This window comes from Aedes aegypti, chromosome 2, assembly GCF_002204515.2.
Source record: "Aedes aegypti strain LVP_AGWG chromosome 2, AaegL5.0 Primary Assembly, whole genome shotgun sequence".
NCBI classification, from domain to species: Eukaryota; Metazoa; Arthropoda; class Insecta; order Diptera; family Culicidae; genus Aedes; species Aedes aegypti.
In genome coordinates this window covers 307,389,638-307,416,167 of record NC_035108.1, presented here as the reverse complement: position 1 = coordinate 307,416,167, position 26,530 = coordinate 307,389,638, and the positions used below count along the sequence as shown (strand labels likewise).

General features: G+C 40.5%; 1 protein-coding gene across 1 annotated transcript in view; it reads left to right on the top strand.

Moving 5' to 3' along the window:
- Positions 1–26,130, top strand: part of LOC5568842 (vacuolar protein sorting-associated protein 41 homolog) — a 126,619-nt gene extending 100,489 nt beyond the window's left edge. The window contains exons 13-15 of the mRNA XM_021839598.1: positions 24,520–24,709; positions 24,773–25,024; positions 25,421–26,130. Of these exons, the coding sequence (XP_021695290.1) occupies positions 24,520–24,709; positions 24,773–25,024; positions 25,421–26,003 (1,025 nt within the window). The 3' untranslated portion in view covers positions 26,004–26,130. The remainder of the gene's footprint in view (positions 1–24,519; positions 24,710–24,772; positions 25,025–25,420) is intronic.
- Positions 26,131–26,530: the final 400 nt, after the last annotated feature.

The following is a 26,530-nucleotide window of genomic DNA, read 5'->3' as shown; positions in this document are numbered from 1 at the left end:
GTCGCAACTCGTTGTAGATTCAACAGGGGAATCGGTAAGCTCGGCGGTACAGGCTTGTTCCGATATTCCGAACATATCCCCGGCTCGTAATCCTGTTCCGGAATTGCCATCCGGAGCAGCGTTACTTCCCTCGATCTCTAGTACCGCCAGATTAGCAGTCGCTCGCCTCACAAGTCCATAATTGGTTCTAATGACCGCTTGGCGGATCCTTCCATCACCCGAAACTATTGGTTCTTCTACTACTCCTCTAATCCATGCTTTACGTCGATTTCCATCGACCACGTAGACAAGGTCACCTTTTCTCAGCGGCGAAGATTCAGTGAACCATTTTCTGCGATGATTTAAGCTTGGTGTATACTCCTTCAGCCAGCGTTCCCACAGGTTATTCGACAACTCTACTGAACGTTGATATGTATCACGCAGAGCTAGGGCAGGGTTGGTCGGAGGCAGTACTTCATGCGGTTCGTTGGCTGCAATTCCCCGAAGGAAATGGTTAGGTGAGAGTGATTCCTGCGGAGAACCTTGCGGCGCGTAAACTAGAGGGCGACTGTTGACCATATCTTCGGTTTCAGCTAGGGTGGTCAGAAGCAGTTCGTCCGTTAATCTTCGTCCGTCATTCAATACAGCCATCACGTTTTTTACAGTCCTGACCATCCTCTCCCAAATGCCCCCCATGTGTGGGGTTGCAGGTGGATTGAAGTGCCACTTCGTTCGTGCGGTAGTGAATTCCTCTGCACATTCACTTCCTATTTCTTGTAGCTTTTCGACGAATTCTTTACTGGCAGCCTTAAGGTTGGTACCGTTGTCGGAAAAGTATTCCGCTGCGGGACCCCGCCGACAGATGAAGCGCCGAATCGCCATCGTACATGATTGTGCGGTAAGATTATAGGCCACTTCGAGGTGGACAGCCCGAACTACCAGGCAAGTGAATAATACTATCCATCTTTTTTCAGCACGTCGGCCTACTGAAACATCTACTGGCCCAAGGTAGTCAATCCCTACAAAGGTAAAGGGTCGCTTGTAGGGAGTTAGGCGTTGTACTGGAATGGAGGCCATCCTGGGAATTCTTGGCGAGTTCTTGTTCACCTTGCACCAAGTACAGCTTCGCTCGATTTTGGCCACCACTGTGTTCACGTTGATGATGAGAAAGCGCTGTTTGATCTCATTTTTAACAGTTTCCCTGAAAGCGTGACCGTACGTTTCGTGATAGTGGCGTACTAGAAGTTCGGTCACTGGTCCATCGCGTGGAAGAATGACAGGAAACCGCATGTCGAATGGCAGGTTTTCAGCCTTATCACAGCGTCCTTCCATTCTTAATACCTTTTCGCTGTCTAAGAGTGGTGTGAGCTTGTAAAGTGAGCTGCCTTTTTCCAGGTTTATCCACTTGGATGGTTCAAGGTCTTGATTTTTAAGAAGCGTTTTTATTTCATCGCCAAAGGCGTCGTACTGCGCTGATCTGAACAGTAAAGTTTCAGCTCGTTTATATTCGCTCTGTTTGAGTGGTGTTCGAGCCGCTCGCATCTCGACTACTATTTTTGATCTTTGGTTCACCGTCGGTTTGAGTGTTTCGATGGGTTCTCCTCGCAATTTTCGCCGACAATTTGAAACAAAACGTAGTACGCTTGCTAACGTTCTGACGAGAACATTCCATTTGGAAAACTTGGCAGCATCGATCAACTTATCCGGCAATATTACGTCGTGGAATAAGTGCACAGCTCGTAATTCAATCCTTGTATTCGTCGGAGGCAGCTGCTGGCGTGGCCACATTTCTGGAATTTGATACAGGAAGCCAGGTCCACTAAACCACTCCGGATCCAGATCCCATTCACCCTTCCATTTCGTCAGACAATCCGCTATGTTCAGCTTCGAAGGTATCCATCTCCACTCCGACAACTTCGTCAGACTTAAGATTTCTCCAATCCTAAAGCTAACGAATTGTTTATAACGCTTCTGATCCGAAGCTATCCAGGACAGAACTGTTCGGGGAATCAGTCCAGAAAAAGGTTGATGTAGTTGAAGCGACAAATTTTGCTTGATTTGGTGCGACATTCTTGCAACCTAATACCGCCGCTTGCAGTTCCAGGCGGGGGATCGTAAGTTGTTTCAGAGAGCTACTTTCGATCGTGCCATTGCCAAAGAGCACTTAACTTCTCCATCGACAACAATCCGTAGATATCCAGCACACCCGAAGGCATTTTCTCCAGCATCGGTAAATATGTGGCAGTTGAATGTGGCCGAAGTCCTTTGACTGCACCATACCAAAGTAACTGCGAGGGATTTCCAAGTCAGCGATTTTTAGGTAAAACGCTTACCCATGATCTCCACTTTTTGTACGAATCGTCGTCAATGGCTTGATCCCAGTCACATCCGGACCTCCAAAGATCTTGGATTAGCATTTTTCCCTGCGTGGTAAATGGCGCTAGTAGACCTAACGGGTCGAATAGGGACATAACCGAACTAAGGACGATTCTTTTTGTAGTCTTGCCAGAATGATCCAACGAAATTTCCGCTCCAGATGGAACAGCGAATGACAGAACGTCCAAGCGTGGATTCCAGATAATGCCGCAATACTCTTTCGTTCTCGGTTGCTTTATCTTGATGAAAATGCACCAATCCGCTTGATTTTTCTTCGCCCAGTCCGCAAAGTACTAACGACGAATTTGAAGACCAGTTTCTGACTTCAAACCCCGCTTTGGCGTTGATGAATTTCACCTCCTTAGCCCGGCGTAGGGCCTCTTTCTTCGGAGTCAAGACTAATCAAAATAGTCGTCCACATACGTCCGATCCACAATTGCCAATGCTGCTTCAGGGTACTGTTCCGAGTGTTCAAAGAGCGTTTCGGTTTTAATAAATTGTGCCGAACATGGGGAGCATGTAGCCCCAAAAGTAGCTACGTCCATGATATAAATACCAGGTGGTTCTGTTGAATTGAACCGAAATAAGAAGCGCTGTGCTTGCTTATCTGAAGTCCCTGATGCGCAACTGGTGGGTACATTTCGCGTATATCGCCACCAATTGCTACCGGTCGTTCGCGAAACTTGCTGATAATCGATGGTAGAGACGTGAGGAGGTCTGGGCCTTTCAATAGATTGGAATTTAAGGAACACCTCCAACAGTCGCTGCGGCATCCCATACCAGGCGCACTTTATTTGGCTTTTTCGGGTTAAGAACCACATTTAGCGGAAGGTACCAAATATTAGAGCTGCACACACCATCCAATTCATCTTTAGTTGCAAGGTGTGCGTACCCCTTTTGAATGTATGCATTGATCTGTTGATGAACTTCAATTTGGAGTCTAGGTTCCTTGGAGAGTCTTCGCTCGGAGTGCCATCATCCGTTTCAACGCCATCGGTAGCTGTCTGGAAAAGTTACGTTGTCGTGTTTCCATATCAACCCCGTTTCAAATCGGTCTCCAACGCGTTTAGTCGTTTTTTCCAAGATGGTTCTGGCTCGCACGACTTTCTTCAGTTTCTGGTATTGCTCGGTTTGCTCATACGGATCCTCCAGGGTGTAATGCGCTCTAAGCAGATCGTGCAGGTGTTGATTTGTTATTGGCTCTATCGAGTGGTAGTGCACGTACGCTCTCGGTGAACTCCGCTGTTGATTTGGGCCGTAAATGCACCACCCCAGTAGTGAACGAACTGCTATGGGTTCGCCGATGTCTCCAACCTTGGATTCTAGAGGGGCGAAAAGATGCAGATTATCTAAGCCGATCAATATGCGGGGAATTTCCACGCCGTTATCGGTAATTGGTAGTCCGTCTAGATGACGATATCGGTCGACCATCTCCTTGAAGTTTACTTCCTGTGTTGGCAGCACTAATTCATTCACAGTGCGTGCCTCCTTCAGCTCGTACCGTTTCGAAGATTCGCGCCCTGAGATTTGAAGATCGATTCTCCGTGACCCTTCTTCGTACCGCTTCATATTTGCTGTCCAAATGACTTCCAACGGCTCTGGAATACCGTCTGCATTCAGTTTATCGGCGATCGAGTCTTCGACCAGTGTTTTTGACGCGCCTTCGTCGAGGAATGCTGATGTTTGTACAGCACGACCTTTGCAGTATAGCGTAATAGGAACGATACGAAATATCACCGACCGAAACGACTGGAAATGCGTATTGCTTTGAACTACAGAAAGTTGGATGCTTTCTACCGCGCGATGTAGTAGAGAATGGTGCAGTTTGTTACAACTTTCCACATTACAGCGGCCTTTAAATGTGCATTGCGCTTTACCATGGTCATTTAGACACAACTGGCAAAGTTTGAATTTGTCGACGATTTTCAAGCGTTCAACGATGCTTAGCTTGGCAAAGTCATCGCAATATCGCACCTTGTGGTCGTTTCGCTTACAGACGACGCACGGCTTTCTCGGTTTCGGTAGCGTTTCCGAATACGATCCACCAGACCGGCTCGCAGTATTGTGCGTATTAACAAACTCCTTCTTCTTCGGCTTATTCTTCCACGGTTGTCCAGTCACTCCTTGTTCCGCTCCTGTGAAGTCGGCTACCTCCGACACCTCCGACACTATCTCGTTGATGAAATCGGTAAAGTTCCTCAACGGTGTTCCTAGCTTACCGCGTTTGAACCGGACCCAGTCTAATTTATATTCTGGTGGTAACTTATTAACGAGCTCCTGCACGAGCATTGGATTACTCAAGTGATCGTGCAAACCGGCTGCCTCGAGATGGTCACACAGCTGTTTGACTGTGATTCCCGAAGTACAGAAACGTCTCAAGTCGATCCATTCGTGGAGCTTGCGCCTGTCGCACTTTCGTTACCAGAGTTTTCAGTAACTTTTCTGGGTTACCAAAGAGTTTTCGCAGATCCTCTATTACTTCTGGAACTGAATCAGGTATCAGGAGGCGACTCTGCACTGCTTCCTTCGCAAGTCCCTGTAGACTGTCTTGTAGCCTTTTTAAATTGTCCGTGTTCGTAAAGCCGCACGCTGCCGTGGTATACTCGTAACAGCTTATGAAAAAGCGGCCAAACCTCCGGTTCCCCACGAAATACAGGTAGATGCTTGGATACAGCTTGTCTAGCCGCCAACTGTTCCGGCGTAGGTCCTCGATTTGCAAAGCTGCCTTGAACATTACCTCCTGGTCTTCTGCGGCTCATAATGTTTCTGATGACGTCTTCTTCTTCTGCGGTCAGGTCCGATCGTTGCAGTAGTTCACGCCATTCCCGTGATGCATTATCTGCTGCCAATTGATTTGGCAGTGGATGTTCAATGAAGTTGGGAGCTTGCTTCATCCACGGCTCGTTTAGCATCGTGGGTCCTGGAAATTGTTCCGGCTGCGAACGCTCGCCGAAACTTGCAGCTTGTTTCGACCCCGGCTCATTTGGCATCGTGATGCCTTGAAATTGGTTCGGCAGCGAACGTTCGACGAAGCTGCCAGCATGTTTCAACCCCGGCTCGTTCTGCATCGTGGGTCCTGGGAATTCCAGGTGTTGGCTTTGCTTCCTGGTACCAGCTAACTGGCTCACTTGTGAGCTTTGGAAACCTGTTTCATGCGGTCCGCCTTTCTTCGGATATGCTCCTCGGGGATCTTCTTTGGTTGTTTGCAACCAACTTTTAGCTTTTTCCGCTCCATTCGCTCCGTCTTCATCATCATCTGAGTCGTCGGGTTTCCTCGTAACGCTGAGAGAGGTCCAGCTTGAGTTGTTGAAACCGGTTGCGAAGATCCTGGCGGCGTTGAAGAAATTCTTGCTCATCTCGTAGCTGTTGTTCCAGGATTTCTTGTTCCTGTGCCAGCTCTTTCTCCATCATTTGCCTCTTCTGCAAGCGCTTTCGCTCCAGAATTTCCCGCTCCATCTGCAAACGCTTTTCATGCAGAACCTTTTCCTCGTCGAGATGTTTTGTTTTCGCACTTCTTTCTTGTTGCAACTGCGCCAGTGACTCCTCAAAACTAGCTACAATAGCATCTACTTTTCCGGAATCGGATCCGGTATCGCTCTTATTGCTACCCTTCTTACCAGTCTTCTTGGAGGTAACCTTCTTGGTGTTCTTCGGCACCTGCAGAGTGTTCGTACACTTCGGGCACACCCACTGTGACTCCTTCACGGCTTCGGTGACGCCCGCACAACTATAGTGAGTCCAGAGGTCGCAGTTGTCACATTGGACCATGTCGTCTACGCTATCGTGATCCTCGCAAAGCGTACAGTTGCGATCGCCGCTTCCCGGTGTTTCGTTTTCCTCCGGCATTTCGAGGTTATCCGAGAGTTGTTCTTCAAGAATGTTCGGATAGAACTACAAACCGTCCTCAGAGCAGTCTTGTTGTTGACAGCTTGAAGCTGTAATTAGATTTATTTTAGATAATTTAATCAATCACTTAATTTCTATAAACTTACAACAAGTTTTTCTTCTTGTTTCCTCAGGCAGCCAAGAGTTAACTCCCAACACTGGTTGATAGGTCGTCTAAATTACTTTTATAGATTGAGGAACACGTAAGATCAGTGGATCATTTTGATTATATATGTTGTATTAACTTACTTTGTTTTTAAGGATCTTAGTTTTACGAAATCTCCACCGTTTTACAATTATCAGTGTGAATAGGTTCAATCTAGGTTATCAAATTATAAATGTTTAGGTAGGATAACAAATTCATAATTAAATTCACGAAATTCAGTATATGTTGCATGAAAACTTACATTAAACCATCATAACAATGAAGAAATACAAATGAGCATTGAAATATAGGGAATTATACTTAAATAAAGTTCAATAAAGTAGTAATATTCACAAAAACGTGACTAATCAATTCTAGCTTTCTAAACGTCGTATCAGTTTTTGCCTATCAAGGGTGTATAGGTAGCCTTGCTGACGGATCGTTTGACGCACGTCGATTGTCTCGTCGTCGGTCGCAACTCGTTGTAGATTCAACAGGGGAATCGGTAAGCTCGGCGGTACAGGCTTGTTCCGATATTCCGAACAATAGTGGTTATCACGCCCAATGGTATGGGTGCCCTAGTGTAGATGTAGTTGTGAACCTTAGAGGAAAACAATATGCACTCTGCCTCGAAAAACACCCAGAATCCGGGTATAAATTTGTCAAATATTTCCATATATATTTTGATGAGTCTGGAAAGCGTGTGCAAGTTCCTTTGAGGAAAACAAAAACAAACTGTGTATGACGAGCGTATGCTAGTCTACGTGTGTTCAAATGTCACTAAGCTCTATTATTTAAGGCTCATGCGCCATTGGCATTACGAAGCCGAATTCATTGTATGATTGTTTACAATATTATCTTTGTAACTTAGTAGTCTATAGACATACAGTCAATTCTCCCTTACTCGATATTCCGTATCTCGATATCGAGTTAGAGAACCATAGTAAAAGTTGGTTTTCATAGCTACCTCGATGGTCCCTTGGATCGCAGTTGCATTGGTTATGTGTTCTGTAACTCGATACCTCCCTAACTCGATGGTCCCTTCAATATCAAGTAAGGGAGATTTAACTGTATATGTTAGTTTGGAGAACCGAAGTATTCGCGGTTTGGCCGTGGTTCAGGGTTACAAAAACATAGTGGATGGGATTGGATTTGAGGTATTTTTCGTTGGCGTTTAGCTGTTCAGCAGCATTCTGTTAATGTAGTTGTAGCTGCTCAGCAACGAATGGTGAACAAGATGATCAATTGTTACGATACAAGGAAACTAGTTTTCGGGAGGAAGGGGATGTTACGAGGTGGACAATCGACAAGTAGGTAGGAGTAATGGATGATGTAAATAACAAATATTCCTGTTGCTTCAACGATACAAACATTTTTTTGAGGCGGACGAGGTGGAAAAAGACAAATAAATATGATCAGCATACCTAAACAATGATGGAGTCAAACAGATATTCCAGCATGCTTCAAAAAATCGAAAACGAGCTTCATATAACCAAGATCAAGCTTACCCAGAACATCTCTAATGTCTTCCTTTTCTGGTTTCCCTTGGGCCCTGAGGGATGCACATAGGGACGTAATGCCAAGAAGAAGAAGTGTTCGGGGCAATCCCATACCACGTGGTTGGCGTCTTGATAGCTCGCACCACAGCTGCAGCGATTGCTCTCTGTGAACTCTATTCGATAAAAATGTGAGCCTAGGGAATAGTGATTGGACATAAGGCGACACATTACCTTGATAAATTCTCGACTTATGTCAAAACCCTTAAATCACGGTTTCTTCGATACCTGCGGGAGAATGGAATGTAACCACCTACCCATGTCTCCTGCATCCCATTTTTGTTGCCAGCTGATCAAAACGTGCTGACGAGCAATTGTAAAAAAATCGTCGAAGGCGATTTGTCTGTCATAAGTGTCGCCTTCCATAGCACCCACCTTGGCGAGCGAGTCCGCTTTTTCATTGCCCGGTATAGAGCAATGAGAAGTGACCCAGACCAAGGAGATGGTATATGATTGATTCGATAGAGCACTCAAAGTATTTCGTATTTCGCTAAGGAAATACGGGGAGTGCTTTACCGGCCTCATTGAACGAATAACCTCTATGGAGCTAAGGTTATCCGTAAAAATGAAGTATTGATCAGAAGGAGGAGAAGCAATTCGCTCTAATGCGTAATGTATAGCCGCTAGTTCTGCGACACATACGGAGCAAGGTTTCTGAAGTTTATATGCGGCGCTATTATATTCATTAAACACACCAAATGCAGTGGAATCATTCGTTTTTGACCAGTCGATGTAAAACCTTTTATCGCAGCTGATGTGGCCGAACTTGCTTGCAAAAATTGTTGGTATATGCTCCGAGCGAAGCGGATCTGGAATTCCACGGCTTTCTTGTCTCATAGATAGATCAAAAACTACAGTTGAACTAGAGAAGAAGAAGAAGGTTTGACACTTGACAGCGAATGAGGAACCTTAACGACAATTCCACGTAACGATCTGATAAAGGCAGTACTCCTGCTAATACCTCTAAATTCATGGTATGAGTCGAGTTCATGCAGCCTAGTGCTATCCGAAGACAGCGGTATTGGATGCGCTGGAGCTTTAGGATGTGTGTTTTCGCGGCGGATTGAAAACAAAAACTACCTTATTCGAGTACGAATAGAATTGTTTTTCGATAAAGCTTTATCAGATCTTCCGGGTGGGCTCCCCACCATGTCCCTGTGAGTGTATCAGGTATCAGGTATCAGAAGGCCGGCTCCAGAGGCACGTTCCCCGCCATTTGGGAGATTTGTGCCATCGCCATATTTGAGCCTATTTCATCATCTACCCGATGGGAGAGGAAAGGGAAGGGAAAGATGGGAGGAAATAGGAGTGGGGTCCCTCCCTGGAAGAGGGAAAATCGCATAAGCGAATTGAGAGCATGTAGCTCCATACCACAATGGGTTCGAACAGCGCCCTAAAAAGGACACTGCAAAACGCATGAGCGTAAAGAGAGCCTATAGCTTATTACCACAGCGGGTTAAGAATAACAGAATGTCCTGAAGATTCAGGTTTCTGAAATCAGTTTCACTTAATAAGTGTTAACCAAGTAATTGGAATCGCAATTACGCGAAGATTGGGTTATATATCAGGTGATAATGCGAGCTAATTCATAAGCCAATTCATTCCCAGCAATGGAAGAATAGCAAGGACCCATATAAGTTTTACAGAGTTCACTGAATTCAGTTCCTCAAATTGAGTTCGACGTGCGATAACAAGCTTAGACCTTGAGTTGGCCGAAGCAAGAGCTTTAAAAGCAGCCTGACTATCTTACATATTCCTTTACAAATAGCCAGACGTCAACTCGTCCCGCGAAGAGAGTTGTGAGGAACAAAGTGATAAGCAATTGTGGGATTCACTTGAAGCAAGGACAAGTGTGTCCTAATTCACCGGAAGTGGAAACATTCAAATCACTAGGATTTCCAATGGACGGAGAGAATTCATAGAATTTGGTCACAACCAATTCCCAGTTTGTGGAGTATAACAAATGCAAAGTCTGCGAATTTACATTCATATGTTCATATAGAGATGTAGCGATGATCAGATAATGATTCATCATCTGATACATGCCAATTCGTCAACTCGTGACTGATTCTGTTCAAGCAGAGCATTATGTCTAACACTTCTTCTCTAGCAGATACCATGAAGGTTGGGCGATTCCCTGAAATAAGTAATCCAAGATTTGAACTACTTAAGCATTCCATCAGACTGGAGCTTCTCAAATTGATATTTGAGCTGCTCCAGATGATGTGATGAGTATCAACATCACTGCCCACAATCAGCAGAAGACCTTTTCATAGGCAGTGAACAACAACTCGTTTGAAATCATCCATTGGGGATGGTTCATCATGTGGTAAATACACCACAAAACGAAAGACGTATTTCCTATTGAGGTCACCAACAGAAATATCAATTTTGACAGCACATACATCTCTGGTTGTTAACTCAGAAATGAGTGTAGCAACGATTGCTTTATTAACGAGCACGCAGACACGAGGCATGGAGCGCGAGTTTGCCATCCCATGTTTTTGAAAATAGCAAAAACTGGGTCCAAAAGGTTACCTAGAAAAAAGTTCACGAAAGTAAGTTTTTTGAACTTGCGCCACATGAACTGTACCATTTGCATGAGTCTACAAAGATTGATCGTTGCTGATATTCTATGTTGAAGATTGGTTTAACTAAGCTATCCTAACCGTAGCCACTACCCAAACTAGGCAGGATTAAGCTTTTCGCAATCTCAGAACGAAAAAGACCAGCAGCGAAAAAACCAGATCGGTATCTCTTAAAAGTCGCCAAAGGTGAAAAGCACAGACTACACTGTGTAATACGCATAATGCGAAACCATAGAGGTGAAAATTTAAACTAAATTACAACGTATTAATAATCCCACCCTTATTTAGCCTTAGGCTTGAGACTGAAGAAGGGCAGCCGATTATCTCGGAGAAACACAAGGTCACCTGCACCATTGCTCCGGGTAGCACAAGAAGGGCATAATACTGTAGAGAGCGCCCTGGTACTCCACAGGCTCCGTTTGCGGTTAGGTTTTATTTAGACCCCCCCCAAACCATTCATTCTTAGGCACGGTAAGCTTAAAGCCACATGAATTAGGGGTCACCTGTTAGGTGGACTTTTACCACCGGAACAGGCAGTCCGTAGTGTTAATTCTTAGCCAATTGAAACAACCGCTACCGACACTACACGGCTCTCTAGGCTGATCGGGAAAAGGAAGTTAACATTGATGATTAACTCCTGACGTGCCCAAACAGCCCATGAAGTTGATTCGTTGATGGCACTTCTAATACAGATACTTGATGTGCTTTCCCCAGGTGCATTTAGAGTCGAACCAGACCCCAAGATACATATGTGAAAGGCTATGAGTGAGTTCCTTACCCATGAATTGAAACTTGATTTCTGCTGGATCACGTTTCCTAGAAATTTACAGTCCAGGTGGACAAATTGTCCAGAGTCTCTAGCAATGGTCCTTCCAGATCGTCCGTCTCTGTTCGTGTAATCGAAACAACGGCGTCATCCGCAAGTTGTCTTAGCGAGCAATTTCCCATGAGACAATCATCGATGTCTCTAACGTAAAAGTGGATCTAGAATTGTTGAAAGTCATTCATAAAATCGAAAATACCATAATATTTTCAGCTCTTTTATCAACTTTTCCTTAAGGTGGCCAAAACTACCCACTTTCCCCTTTCGACGACCTTTACCTCGATCCTTGCTGAATATTATTTTCATAATTCTTTCTTCCGACGTTCGCACTAGTGCCAGCCCACTGAAGTCTGCCGTATTTCACACGCTTGATAGTATTCGCATCTTTATATACTTGATACAACTCGTGATTCATATATCTGCGCCACACACCATTTTCGATTTTCAACCGAGTATCCAGCTTTTTACGCTGGCTATAAAACAACAAGGGGTGATTTAATTTTGACATATTTTGCCCACAGGTTTTATAGCGAGGTCTTAGCAGGCAATGATTTTATTTTGTTGATTGAACTGTCATTAATGTTCTCTTGATGATGTGTGAATCTACAACATCTTCGACATCTTCGTATTCAATTTGATATTGTGACCCATTTTCTTAAAATTATTAATTAATTTGTATCGTTTTAGGGAATCAATCATTAGGATTCAACACAATTCTTCTGGTGTGAATGAGTTTTAGATTATTTGGATGACGAGATTGAAGTAAAATGACAAAGTTACATCAACATCGTCACATCACGTCAAAATACTGAAATTATTCTACCTATCACTGTTCTTCGCCAACGAATGGGCGATAATCGGTGTTATCAAAAGGCTCATTATTTTAACATTCCGGAAAATTTAGAAAAGTGCAAATTGTACACTTTCCTATGCTTTGAGCTGGCTGTCAAATTTTATACCGCATGCTTTCCATTTATTTTCAATCATCGGGTATCGAAATAATACATTTAGATAAATACAAATATTTGCTTGAATCCCAACAAACTAAGAGAATAGAAACTAGCTGCTTTCACTTTTGAACTTTCTTAGTAAAGAAACACAATTCTCCCATGCATCAATAAATAAATGAATAAATTACAAATTTCTAAGATTCACGGAAAGCCCTGTGCATTACGTCCTCATGTCCCAAGTTACGACTTTAGTCTTCTTTGTCAGACGAATCAACCCCAGAGCTTAAACTTTCGCCCGCTTTTGCTAGGTTTGCCAGCCCACCCAATAATGCTCTCCCTAATTCTAATAGGTATTTTTATCTCATTAACTTGCTTGACCAAGCATTGGTAACAGTGAAGCAACCAATACCTTACGCAGTTGCGAATAACGTAGGACTTGCCATTTATTTTCATCTACCTATCTCCCCATAATATACATTAACAAGAATATGAAATCTCGAAAACTTATTCAAACAGACTAAAGTCAAACAAGTATACAAACTTACTTTATCGATTCTACGTGTTTCGCAGATGAATTTCTACACATTTCGCTCTGAACCAACTCGATTTTTCACTTTAAGAACGTTTAATTTCCGGATTTACAAAACGACGAATGTAAGATTTTCAACTTTCGCAACCTAACCACTACTTTCGTCGCTCCGTTGTATGAAGAGACAAAGTAACTTAACCACGAATCAAACCAAAACACTACTTGAGTCGATTTTACACTGGTACAAAAACGTCGCGAGTAACTGAATAAATCGGCATATCATTTTGTAATACAATTTTTGTAGAAAATAACAGGAACTCCCTAGTATTTGAACGCAAGCTAATTGTATGCTAAATTTAAGCACACGGTACACGGCGAAAAAATGTTAAAAAGGTTTTAAAACAGTTTTAGAAGACAAGTTCTGATTCTTCTGAATTAATTTTCTCAAAATCGTATGGAAGCTCGATTTGAAAAAGTAATCGAGAAATATGAAACTCTTTTTGGGATTCTGTATCCTGGAAACACGAATACATTTGTTGTTCGTGAACATAAAAAAATTGCTTCACTATAAAGATTGCTAAGATTCAACTAAAAAAAATATAGTGTGGGCAAGAAGTGTCATATAGGGGTGATTCAAAATTTATGGCATGTCTAGCGTAAAAAGCTGGATTGTACGCAGCACTTTACGCTCGAAAACACCGAAGATCTTCCGGTCTGCCTCTTTTAACCCTCTAATATCCAATTTTTTATTTACGATCTAAATATCATTTTTCGTTATCTAAAATCGTTCTAAACAATGGACAATGATTTATTTTTATTTTCAAATTTATAAAGGTTTTTGGTGTGACATTTTTTATATAACACGTCAAATCAACCCCAGGAATTTGTAGGTTACATAAAAATACAATTTTTCAAACATACAAAAAAGTTTCAAAAGTCATTAAAAACTTCCCTTATATGCGTGTTGTGAGCCAAGGTTTAAGCCAAAAATAAAATCATTTTGATTTCCGAGCTACGAAAAAATACACAAAATTCCAAAGTGTACCCCGTCCAAAGGCGGGGTTGGATATTAGAGGGTTAACGTCCAAGCTCCGTGTTCGTAGAGTCACCGGAAGAATTAATGTTTTATACAGGGCGAATTTCGTTTCCGTTGGCAAGTTGCAGAACCTAAGCTTGTTACGTAGTCCGTAAAACCGCTTATATTAACGCCGCAACTTATACTAACTGGAACCATGTACTTCGTTTTGGTAGAATTTATGGTCAGGCCTATCCTCACGGTCTTCCTCTTCAGAGACACGAAGGCCTCCTCCAATGACGTACGAAAGTTCTCCTAATAGCACTCTCGAGTGCAATGTTGAACAGTAAATTCGAAAGTGCGTCTCACTGATTCAATCCGTCTAACGTCACGAAAGAGGTTGACACCTTGTATGCGATCCGAACACTTGATTCCGAACCAAGTACTGCATTTAGGTCCCAATTACCCAAGTTTGACAGATCGGAGTACACTTTTCACGGCATACTAGATTTTGCTCTATTACATTACAGTGACCGGCGAAAAAAAGATCATTTTGCCATAAATTTAATAAAAAAAAGTGTAGTGATGATTTTGCCGTTTTTCATACAAAACAGCCAACTTTGGAAACCTTGATCTTGATTCCTAGAACTCCGATTGATCTGAAATATATTTTTAAAAGTATCAATTTTACAAATAAAAATGTGTTCTACATACTTGTTTCTCTTGTTAAATCAAACATTTTTCCCAAAGGGTATATTACACTAAATCCTTGCGTTTCAAAAATAGTAAGCTGTTTCACTAATTAGGACAAGGGAATTATGGTTTTATACCTAGTTTAAGAATAAAATGTGTAAGTATGATGGATTTCTTCAAGTCTACCGAATTGTGTTGAAACAACCCAAAATTGAGTATAATCCCGTCTCCGTGTTCGCATAAATCAAATCACTTCACTCGAATCGAATTTCAAAAAAATCGAATTTTTGATGATTGAGTGATGGATTCTTGAGCCTAAACTTAGAGCTTTCTTTGCCAATGTTGCCATTTTCGCATTCGTATATCGTGTGTCAGGTACGATGATACACTATGGCTAGGGGAGTAAAAGAAATTTCTATTATGAAAATAACCTGGACCTTCAGAATGGCTGACTCTAACAACCCGCGGAGTCTAACCACTCGTGTAAGGAAGGCCCCTATTTGAAGATATTTTGAACGAAAAACTTTGATTTCGAGAACATCCATACTAGGAGGGTTCCACAGTATAATCGTAGAACTTCAAAAGGGGGTTCGCAGATGCAAAAAGAATGGGAACCTCTGGGCTACACGATTCATGTTACGAAACTCTCTGCCTTTAGATGTGGTAGAAGAAGGAACATGGCTTAAAACCAAAACAAGGGGCTCGACTTTTTGACTTCGAGACCATTTCGTCGTTACATCCTTGATTGTGTTCTCAAAACGATGATCATATTGACGTAAATCCTTTTACGCATGTATTCCCTAGTCATGCCTCTCAACCATATCACCAAAAATATATAACTGTCCCATGAAACTGATAAGCGGTCATACGAATCTACCGGATGATCCAAATTGTCTTCAACGACACTTATTTACATATTATGATGGTGGGAAGAATCGGAATCTAATTCCCAAAAATTTTGGTATAGGTTGTCGAATGCAATGAACTGGCGCTGCTCAAACCTGTTGCAAAATCAGTTTGGCTGTAGTCGTCTGGTGAAACGGTCGCGCTATCGTTTACTCGTTAGACAGTCGAGAAGCAAACAGTGAAAGTGATAGTTGTCTGCTCAATACTTAGATCAGGTTCTACGTGGCTTGCAATTTGTATCAGAAGGTGAGTGAGAATTATCGAAGTTAATTAGTTTATTAGATGTTTTTTTTTTAATTAAATGAGAAATAAAAAAAAAATATTTTAGAGTATTTGAAACTTGTGAAAGTTTTAGAAGACACGTTTCGTACATCAATTTTTTGTTGTTGCAATTTGATCAGAAGATCTTTATCGAAGGCGCCGCAAACCTGAAAGTCATCTATAAACCAGATAGCAACGCGAATTTATTTATAAGTCTGTTGTGTATGACATTGTGGCGTTTTTTCGCGGTTCCTTATAGTTACATTCTGGTTTTATGTTTTCTTTGCGACTCTCTATTCGCTTTTATTCGGTGTTTTTTTTTTTGGTTGTTGTAGCTTGACTTTGACGATGGTGACCTTTCACCAGTCGGTGTCGCCGGTTGGTCCATTTTGAAAGTTTGTTTCAGAAACCAAAACATGTTATGTATGGCAGAGCGATAACCTACTGATTAGGAAGACATTCGTTAATGCCTAGCAGCATTAGCTGGAATTGAAAAAAAAAATACAAGTAAAACATACATATTATCTAGAAAGGTTCATGAGACTGTGGAAAAAAATGTGATTACGCAATTATATGAATAACAAAATTACAAAAACATCGAAGGTTGTAGTTCAAGTGTAGCTATTCTATTTCAACAACTGAAATTCCTATAGGTAGCGTAACGATCTTTGATATCATCATTAGATTTTGTGTTGTTAATTTATTATTCAAACTATTTGTTTGTTTTTGAAAACTTTCCATCAGCTGTTAAGACATTCTTCTTCACACAATCGTCTTTAGTTAAGTCTATATGGACAGCCCAATTGAAAGCGTTGTAAAATATTGCAGACATACAATGGCTCAATTTCATATTCGTACAGGACAGTGTTTTCACATCATCAAGTTGGTAAAAAAACTATGAAATGATATATTGAGTTTAAAAAATCAATAATGAAGGTTTTAGGTGTCATTATTCGACAATTATGAAATGTTTCCCTTTTTCATTCATCTCTGAATAAACGGAAAAGTATTAAATTTTGTGTCCAAAATTTACCTGATTCCATGTTCGTACACCAATTAAAATTCAAACATACAACATTCAAAACTAAATTTTCTATGCTCTATTGTACCGCTCAAGCCCTTCATGACGTTGTTTAGATATAGTAAAGTACATTAGGACAACTGATAAGCGGACATATATGAAACTTAGGTAAAATTATAAAAAGTAACACTTTCCTAAAAACTTTTGCCATAAAAAACCAATAACTCTAACAGAAACGTTCATATTTGTTGATAGATCCATTCTAAAAATGATATTCGTGGGCACTGAATATGTATTCAGTTTACAGAAATCTACAGAAGTTTTTATCCATTTCAAGTTCTGAAAATTGTTGTGTCCGAACTTCAAAATTCATCCCGAATGCTATTTTCAATTAATGTAAAACACATGTTTTGTTCTAAAGGGGGATTAATTTTAGGGAAAGATTTATTTTAAAGTTGTCTGTAGAAATAATTTAAACTGCGAACTTTGTTTTACAACAAACTACCCTTCACCATGCTGTTCCTATGCCTATGCCGATGTTTTCTCAGTTTTTTTTTTTTTCAAATTATACCTACACAAAATATGATCACAGTTTGCAGTTTATTGATTGTATAATAAACATTACAACATGACTGGAATGAGTGAGTAAATCTCTATAATAATGTTTAGTAGTAAAATGTAAAATAAAAATTAGGCATTATTTTGATAGGAACATTACTTATGGATTATATATTTCCATTTAAGAGCTGGCCGAAGCACCAGAGAAATCGCATAATACATCAGCGATTTTTTTTAAATATTTTGCTTATCTTATGACATCAATAACCTAGATGAAAAACCGAATTTAGTACGATACCATTTTATTCTGTCCTTTGACAGATACGCGTATTTCGACCTCAACGGATCATTAAAATAACCGCTATGGAAAGCATAGATAGAGCCACCGTAGCCTTGTGTGTTTGACAGAACAGCAATGCTGTCACAATGTTGAATCCCATATACAATGGCGCCTTTGTTTTGATGCGGTGAGCACTGACAAAAACTACCTTCAATGGTCCACTCACTGTAAGGCTATCTGTGTTGTCTACTAGACTCGATTTGAAGAAAACCATCGTATGCACACATTATAAATTTAAACTAGGTATAATCATAATTCCCTACCCATTCTTTGTAGAAACTTTCAATTTAAGAGCTGTAACGTACATCACGGTAACGATTATACCCACTAATCGTTGAAAAGCCATGTATTGCCTGTTTGCAAATTTCTTGACTCTCTGCCGCATCCAATTTCCAAGGTGATGAAACATTTCGCAAAATTTCGATATCCACCGTCGTAATTGTATGACCCTCTGAAAAGACATTTTCTGCTACCTTATATTTTGAATCTTGAGTCATCCCTTTGTCTATCATCTTCTGAGCTTTTCCTATTTCCGCTAAGTATTCCTTGAATCTAACGTCGAGAGTCCGCTTTATTTGACCAATGTAGACCTTGTTGCAGTGAGGAAAACTGATTTTGTAAAAACCAGCCTTGTTCAGTGTGTTTACCGGATCCTTGGTAGAGCCTAATGAAGTCTTAAGTTGGTTGTCCCTGCTGGAAAACACCAAATCGATTCCGAAATTCCTCAGCTTTGGGCGGAGCTCTTTGCTGATGTGTCTGTCGTATGGGATGGAGACTCTTCATGGGTTCGGTGATAGGGGTGAGTGTCGTCAAAGCACTTCGAATATGCTGTCTCTCCTTCTTGTCGATGATGACTTTTATCGTCCTTTCCTTGTATCCGTTGATCCTTGCCGTCCCGTAGATATATTCCAGTTCCTCGATCTTTCGTCTTCGCTGAGGGGTAGAGTCTGCATCCTGTGGTGAAACGCTGCCATCTTATGCTGGAACGAATAATTCGATGTGTAGGGGATGACTCACTGGATGTTTGTAGGCTTCCTATAGATTTCGAAGTTGTAAGATGAATTTTCTTCCCTGGTTATAAGTAGATCCAAAAATGGTAGTTTTCCGCCTCTCTCCTTCTCGTGGGTGAACTTGATATCGTTGTGTAGGCTGTTGATTGTATTTCAGCCAGATTGTTTCGCTTGATAACTCTGAAAATGTCTGTTTCTTTAAATTTTCCTCAAAATTCGTCATGAATAGTTCGCACAAAAACGGTGAGAGAGGGGGTTCCCATGAGGGCTCCTTTCGTCTGCTTGTAGAAATTTTCTCGAAATTGAAAGTAGTTCTCGTCCATGCACAATCTTGCCATCCTCATGTACTGTCCATTAAGGCATAACTGTCCCATATGGAAAAAGTAGGCATTGAGAAAATGGCGCATAAAGTTTGAAATTTATCTTCTCATACAAATGTTCATAATTTTCTAATATTTCTGCGTGGCATATTTATTTAGCATAACCGCACAGATGACTCATTTTGTATCTAAAGTTCAGCAAAAAATATAAACTTGAACAAAATTCACGTTTTGTAGTTGCTATTTTCAACCCAAATATAAAGACTGTTAAGGTACCGTGGGGCAAGTGGGTAATGGATTTCGCATAGTTGGGAATCTTCATATTCTAAAGACTTTAAATTAAAACAAATGAGGTCGTGTATATTTTTTAGCTTGACTCCCACCAAATATAATCAGTATGCTGAAATTCATTTTTATGTAAAATTGAAGAAAAAAGTACAGAAAATGTTTTTGAAAAACATCTCCTTACTTTTCACTTGCCGCACAAGTGGGGCGAGTGAAAAGTTTATCGTTTTGAACAATACATTCAAAAACTAACAGTTATATTCACGATTTATATTACCTTTGATATTTGTTAAGGCGTCCCAATGAACAATAACATAATTAACAGGTTAACAAAGAAAATTTTACTCTTGTTACTTGAATTTTCTTCTGTTCAGTTGTTTGTTGAAATGATTTGACAACATTATAATTGCAACATTTCCAATGTTAGTTCTTACATCATGGCACAGCAATTGCATTTTTGCTCTGTAGAATTTCCACCGCTCGTTGTTTGTTTTTAAGAAAATCGCATATGACATCGGATAACTCTTCGGGAGAAATCAAACGGAATCCTTCAATGAAGTATTTAGAAACTTTCTTATGTGGATAGACCTATACCCCATTTTTTATGTTTTGAACTAGCTTTACATAGAGATTCCACGAGATTTCCGTGCGTTCTCTTATATTGGAACATTTCAATCAACGTCTTCCTTTTAATCGGCTGTCCGAAGTAACCTTAATCATATCGTAATATTTGGCAACCTTGTTTTAGAGAAGTTTCATGATTTGGCTATGATAATAGCTTTTAACGCTTTGAGTATAGTGTTTCTTGAATTATCAGCACGTTCTGTTGTTCTATGATAACAGCGAGCCTTGTATATTTATAGCTACCTAAAGAGAAAACACAAATTCAATCTCTAATGAGAAACTTTTCACTTGCCCCACGTGATAAGAAAATTGACTGTGTTTAATTTTAGTTAATTTTAGGTCTATGTCGAATTAATTCTAAAACTTTTTTAATTGCAGTTCAAAACTGTCAGAGGGGACAACTTAAAAGTGGTACAGAAAATTATTTTCCGCAACTTTTTTCCGCTGAAAATATTAAAATAAGATTGCACGCCGCCAACTTGGTACGGAGTGATAGTTGACAGGTTAACAATCTTTCGCTCTATTGTGCAATAATGGCTGAAAAATCTCAGAAATCTCGTACCTATCGTAATGTTCTCAATGGCCTCAAGGGTTTACGCATGTGTTTAAAACGTAAATTCACATATTTAGTAAAATATACCAATTATTTTCACTTACCCCATTTACCCACTTGCCCCGCGGTACCTTATGCCTTTATTTTCCATATAAGGCAAATGTATGAACTTTTTGAACAAACTGTTATAGTAAAGTATATATTAAAACATGATTGTTGTGATGAAAAAAGGCGTTGGTGAAAATCCATATGGGACAGTTATGCTTTTATGGACAGTGTATGTCCTGACCTTTCCTTTCCATGCTGCATTCGTCCTTTGGGGTAATAACCAGCCCTCGAGAAGATTTAGGGTATCCTTTACTGGAACGCTAGGGAAAATAGCCGCTACGTCGAAAGAAACTATCACCTCGTCATCGTCGATGTTACCTGACTCTTATAGTTTCTGGGAGAAATCCTGGGCGTTTTTAACTGACTTCTCCACTAAATGGATTCGGCATACTGACTTCTCCACTAAATGGATTCGGCATACTCTGGAATTCCTTGACTAACCATTTCGTCAGTTTATAAGTGGAGGATCATTCGGCCGAAATTATTTCTCGCATTTCTTTTTCCGGCTTGTGAATCTTCGGTAGTCCTTTAAACCGTGGAAGAATGGGGTTTGACTCTTTCAAACGAGCCTCGCCAATAATCGCCTTGCAGTCCTTCAGGGTCTTGTCCGTATACAATTGGGAGGTTAGAATTCAGACATTTCAAATATTTCAACTTAGAAATACTACAATTATTCGTTGTTCAATTTTCCAGGAATTGCTCAAAATACTTTTAGATATTTCCTCACAACTCCAAAGCAACTTCCTTAATACAGTCGACTCTCCACATCTCGATATCTCTCCCTATGTCGATGATTGCTTGGGTCCCTTCATTCTGCATACGATTTCTCTCTCTATATCTCGATATCCTCCTTATCTCGATATCTCCATATCTCGATGTGTTCCTGTTGATTTTTTGTTACTAATTTTCTCTCTATATGGCGATATGAACATTATCAAAGGTTACTAGACCAGATTTAAGCGATTAAGAACAATTTGGAAACTCGAAATGAAGTTTGTTTGTTTATTATTTTCTTAGTAACGGAGTGATTTTCAATCTAGTGTTCATTTAATTAGTGTTCTTTGTCTCGATCTCTCCCTATCTCGATGGTCCCTTCGATATTGAGATGTGGAGAGGCGACTGTAAGACATTCCTGAGATTTATGCAAGCATTTTTAAAAAGATTGGTCCAAAAAACCTTTAGAAAGAGTAGTGATACCTCCGAAAACTTTGCCAAACATAACTCTCCTACTATCTGTTCTGTTCTCTGTTAAGGCTAGAGTTCATTGTAATTATACGACAAATTTCCGTATCTAAATTTAGACAGTGGTTCTACAGAATGTCAAAGTTTAGCCAGTTTTTGTCAATCCATTCTCTTCGAAGTATTCCTTCAAATATTAGATATTAAATGCATTAGATATATGTCATGACAAGATTCTGAAGGAATTCTAATTCATCTCTTTTACGAAAACATCTGACTGTTCACCTGGAATACGTCAAACATGGACTAAAATCTAAAAGGTATATTTCTAGAATGACCATGACCATGACTTCATTAATAGTTAGTTTCACAAGTAATTTTCTAAATATGACTAAGAAAAATTTGCTTTAAATCGGCAGAAATAAAAAAAAGCTCATAACGGCTTTGTCATAGATAAAGAACTAGTCAAACTACACGCAGTAAACTGTACTATCGAAATTCATACATTTTGTTTTATGAAAGATGGAACGATTTTTGCAATACCGTCGTGCGGGGTGACATTGGTCCATAAGGGTGAATTTGGGCCAAAATTTTTACAGCAAACTAAAACCAGAATAATGAAAACAATATGGCAAGCTTCAAGAATACGTTATAAATAGCCACTGGATGGTCATGGATTAGTTTTTTGCCTCCCGTGCTAGTCAAGAGATGCATCGAAAAGGGCGGTTAAAGTCACCCCCTAGGACCAATGTCACCCCGCACGGCGGTACGAGTGCTTTATGAATCGCTCCACATCAAGTGGTCGATATGCGCGTTGTGTACGCAAGAACCTATCAATCTCAAAGTTCTTGGACCGAGTCCAGGTTGCCACGAAAACTATTTTTGTTTTCCAATTTCTATTTTCGCCACACGAAACCGGGTTGAAGTTCATACATTTGCCTTATATGTATGAACTTCAACCCGGTTTCATGTGGCGAATTTTCATAAGGGGTTTCTATATATTTCGATGGTCCATTTGCCTGAGTGAGTAATCCGAAATCCAAAAAAGGACTCACTAAGAATCAATATTAGAATCTCCAAGAATTCGCCAAACAAGTGTTTTTAGTTGAATGAATGAATTGTCTTTATTAACGAGACTTTCAGGCCTTGGCTGGTTCGTCTTTTGTTTTTAGTTGTTCTGTCCAGGATTCCAGCAAATCTCATCGATCTCCCAAGAATTTATCAAAAATCTTTTCAGCTCAGTTTTTCACCGCTTCAAATCGATTGAGAATTATGAAGAAAAATCAGAAAAAGTGTATTATTGTACACAATCCACTAAAAATCTTTTTAGCAATCCACAAATTACCTTTTCAATGTTTTTTTTTTGCTTTTACGTGAAGCAATCTTCTCAAATATATCGCCCAACACGTTTTTTTCCCTATCTGTAACAGTCTGCTAGAATAACTCGTTTATTTTATTAAATTTCTAGCATTGTTTGACTAGGATCACTCAACAGCAGAATGGCGAGTATGTAGCTCTTTGTTAGGATACGTGTTTAGCATGCGCTAAATAGTGTTTGCTGTTACTCTTAATCTGTTATATGTTATGATCGCTTCTTAGTTTATAGCACCTAAACGCATCAGTTAGCTGAAAGCTGCCCCAAAATGTATTTGCAAAGTAATTAACAGACTTACTATAACCGTTTGCACGTGCTGTTCCAATATTTAGCAAGAAATACCAGTCGTTGGGGTGACAATGGAAAGGTTGTTCGACGAGCTAGAATATTTGAGTGTGGAATATTCGTAATTATTAGACTGCATAGGTAAAACATGCATGTGAGTTAATAATGAATTGAAAGAAGCACTATCATTCCCACGACAAAGGTAGTAAATTAAATCAAATTTTCTGTGTCATAAACCTTGTAATTATTAAGAGCATACACTCCTGAGCAAAAGTTTGGTGTCATCCCCTCAATAACGTCCAAAAGTATTTTGTCCGTATCTCTGTGATTACGCCTATTGAAACCCTCTATGACTCATTCGAAAGGCAATGAGTCAATCTTACTTCTTAGATACATACACTCCCGTGCATAAGTTTGGGTTCACCCCCTAAAAAACATGCAAAAGTGTTCTGTCCATATCTCTGTGATTACACGTCCAATTGAAACTCTCTAAGTCGCATTCGAAAGGCAAAGAGTTATTCTTACTTCGTATGTATTTTTCCAAAAACATTCTTTGAACTTTGTGTACTAAATTTTAACTTAAAGTTGTGACATTTTTCAAAAAACACACTGAAAAATCATATTTAATTTCCTCAGGATTGGGTCGACCAAAATTTTCAATCAAAGTGTCATTAGAATCGTAAACTTATATTCTTTGAAGAAACGCTACGAAATTTTGGCGGAAAAATCTGAAAAGTATTCAAAATCAATGAAACAGTCAGTCAAGTCATCGTGCAAAAGTTTGGGTTCACCCCTCGGTATGGTGTATCGTGCAAAAGTTTGGGTTCACCTAAACTGACTTAAATCTGGGAAATCTTAAACCAATCATGTACACGCCATTATTTGCGCTCAATAAAGCTTTAAACTTTGAGAAACTTTTTTGAGGGGGTGAACCCAAACTTTTGCACGGGAGTGTATGTTGTATGATTTTTGGAGGTGACCCTATACTTTTGTACGCGAGTGTAGATACTAAATTGTTTTATTTCATGTGAAATGCTCAAATTTTGTAACAAATTGTAACCTTTCGATATGCACGTTGGCAGCTTATGTGGCCTGGCTTATTCATCATCCATTGCAATGTACCATGTTTCTAATCCGCATCCTATCCGTTCATAGCACCGATTCTCATCATGACCCAGCAAGGACCCGCCTTTGACTCCAACTGCATGACGCTGACGCGTTTCGTGCTACAGGAGCAGAAGAAGTACAAACAAGCCACCGGAGATTTGTCGCAACTGCTCAACTGCATCCAGACCGCCATCAAAGCCATCAGCTCTGCTGTCCGTAAGGCCGGTATCGCTAAACTGTAAGTGCAGAAACTTCTTAGAAGAAGTTCCGAATTTCCAACTGAAACTTTTCCTCTCCTCAGCCAAGGAATCTCTGGGGATACCAACGTTCAGGGCGAACAGGTCAAAAAGCTAGATGTGCTGTCCAACGAAATTTTCATCAACATGCTGAAGTCTTCGTACTCGACGTGCCTGTTGGTTTCGGAGGAGAACGACAACGTCATCGAAATCGAGACGGAAAAGCGAGGCAAATATGTGGTTTCGTTCGACCCTCTGGATGGTTCCAGCAACATCGATTGTCTGGTTTCGATTGGTTCCATTTTCGGAATAACGAGGTAAGTGTTTAGGGGACATCCCAATAGCATTTATATCGCCCTGCGTGCTAATGTCAGGGCTGGTAGCGACTGAGTAAAATAAAAACTTTAGAGATCATATGCTTGAAAAATGAGAGCAAAAGAAATCGAACAGGACCAAAAATGAGACCATACCGGAACCACACACCCCACAGGAACCAAGAAAATAAAAATGATCCAAACAGAACTTTGCATCAGGATGTACGTAAGCAGAATACGGAAAGAAGTGATTTTAGAGACCATTTTGGGAACAATTGAGGCTTTAGAGCTCTTGCATTAAAAATAGAGACTTTTTAGATATTAGTATTAAAATAGTAGTTCCATGGGGTTTCAGTGGTAAGATGTAGTTGTATAACAGATTACTTTTCTATTTTACAGACAAGCTAACGAAGCAACGGAACCATCTGTCGCGGATGCACTCCAGCCTGGCAATAAGATGGTAGCCGCCGGCTATGCGCTGTACGGTTCGGCAACAATGATTGTTCTCAGTCTGGGAGAAGGCGTTCATGGTTTCATGTACGATCCATCAATCGGAGAGTTCGTCCTAACAGACTACAACATGCGCATTCCGGAGCGGGGTAACATCTACTCCATCAACGAAGGATATGCCTCGGCGTGGGACCCATCCGTGTACAACTACGTGCAGGACAAGAAGGACCCCGCCAAGGGAAAACCATACGGAGCGCGTTACGTTGGCAGCATGGTGGCCGATGTGCACCGAACAATCAAATACGGAGGAATCTTCATCTACCCGGCAACGGCCGCCGCCAAGAATGGAAAGCTGCGACTGCTGTACGAGTGCAACCCAATGGCTTACATCGTCACGAAAGCCGGAGGAAAGGCCAGTGCCGGTAAGGATAAGGAAATCCTAGACGTAGTGCCAACCTCGATCCACCAGCGCTGTCCCATCTATCTGGGCTCGAAATTAGACGTCGAAGAAGCTCTTAGTTATATTAAGTGAGTCTACTGTGTTCAGTGTTTTACTGTGCCTGTTGCTGTTATGAACGAGATTGGTTTGTCCTTTGTATATGTTGGAAAAGGTGAAAATAAATAATGAGATATTCAAGTAAATTTTCATTACCTTTAAACATGTTTTTAATTTTTTATTCACATAAACTACAAAATTCTGGATGACACATATTCAAGATAGTACTAGTCTGCCGCTTTAGAAATGTTCGGCCAACATTGTATTTCATCCGCGAAGCAAACAAATTGTGTGGATCTGGTAAAATCGTTCCTTAAGGTGACACGGGAGACCGTGTTATTTTCCCTATCTTTTGTCTCACTCTAACAACTATCAACAAAACTTTGTGGAAGCAAATCTCGAGTTTTAGTGAACCGATGAAGCTGAAAATTTATTGGGTTGTGCACTACATATATAGAATCATAGTGTTCCATTTTTTGCATCGATATATGGAGTGGTTCTTGGGATTTGCTTCTTGAAATGGATAGGGTGATTATGATGACGTCCCGAGCTGCCTTAAAGCC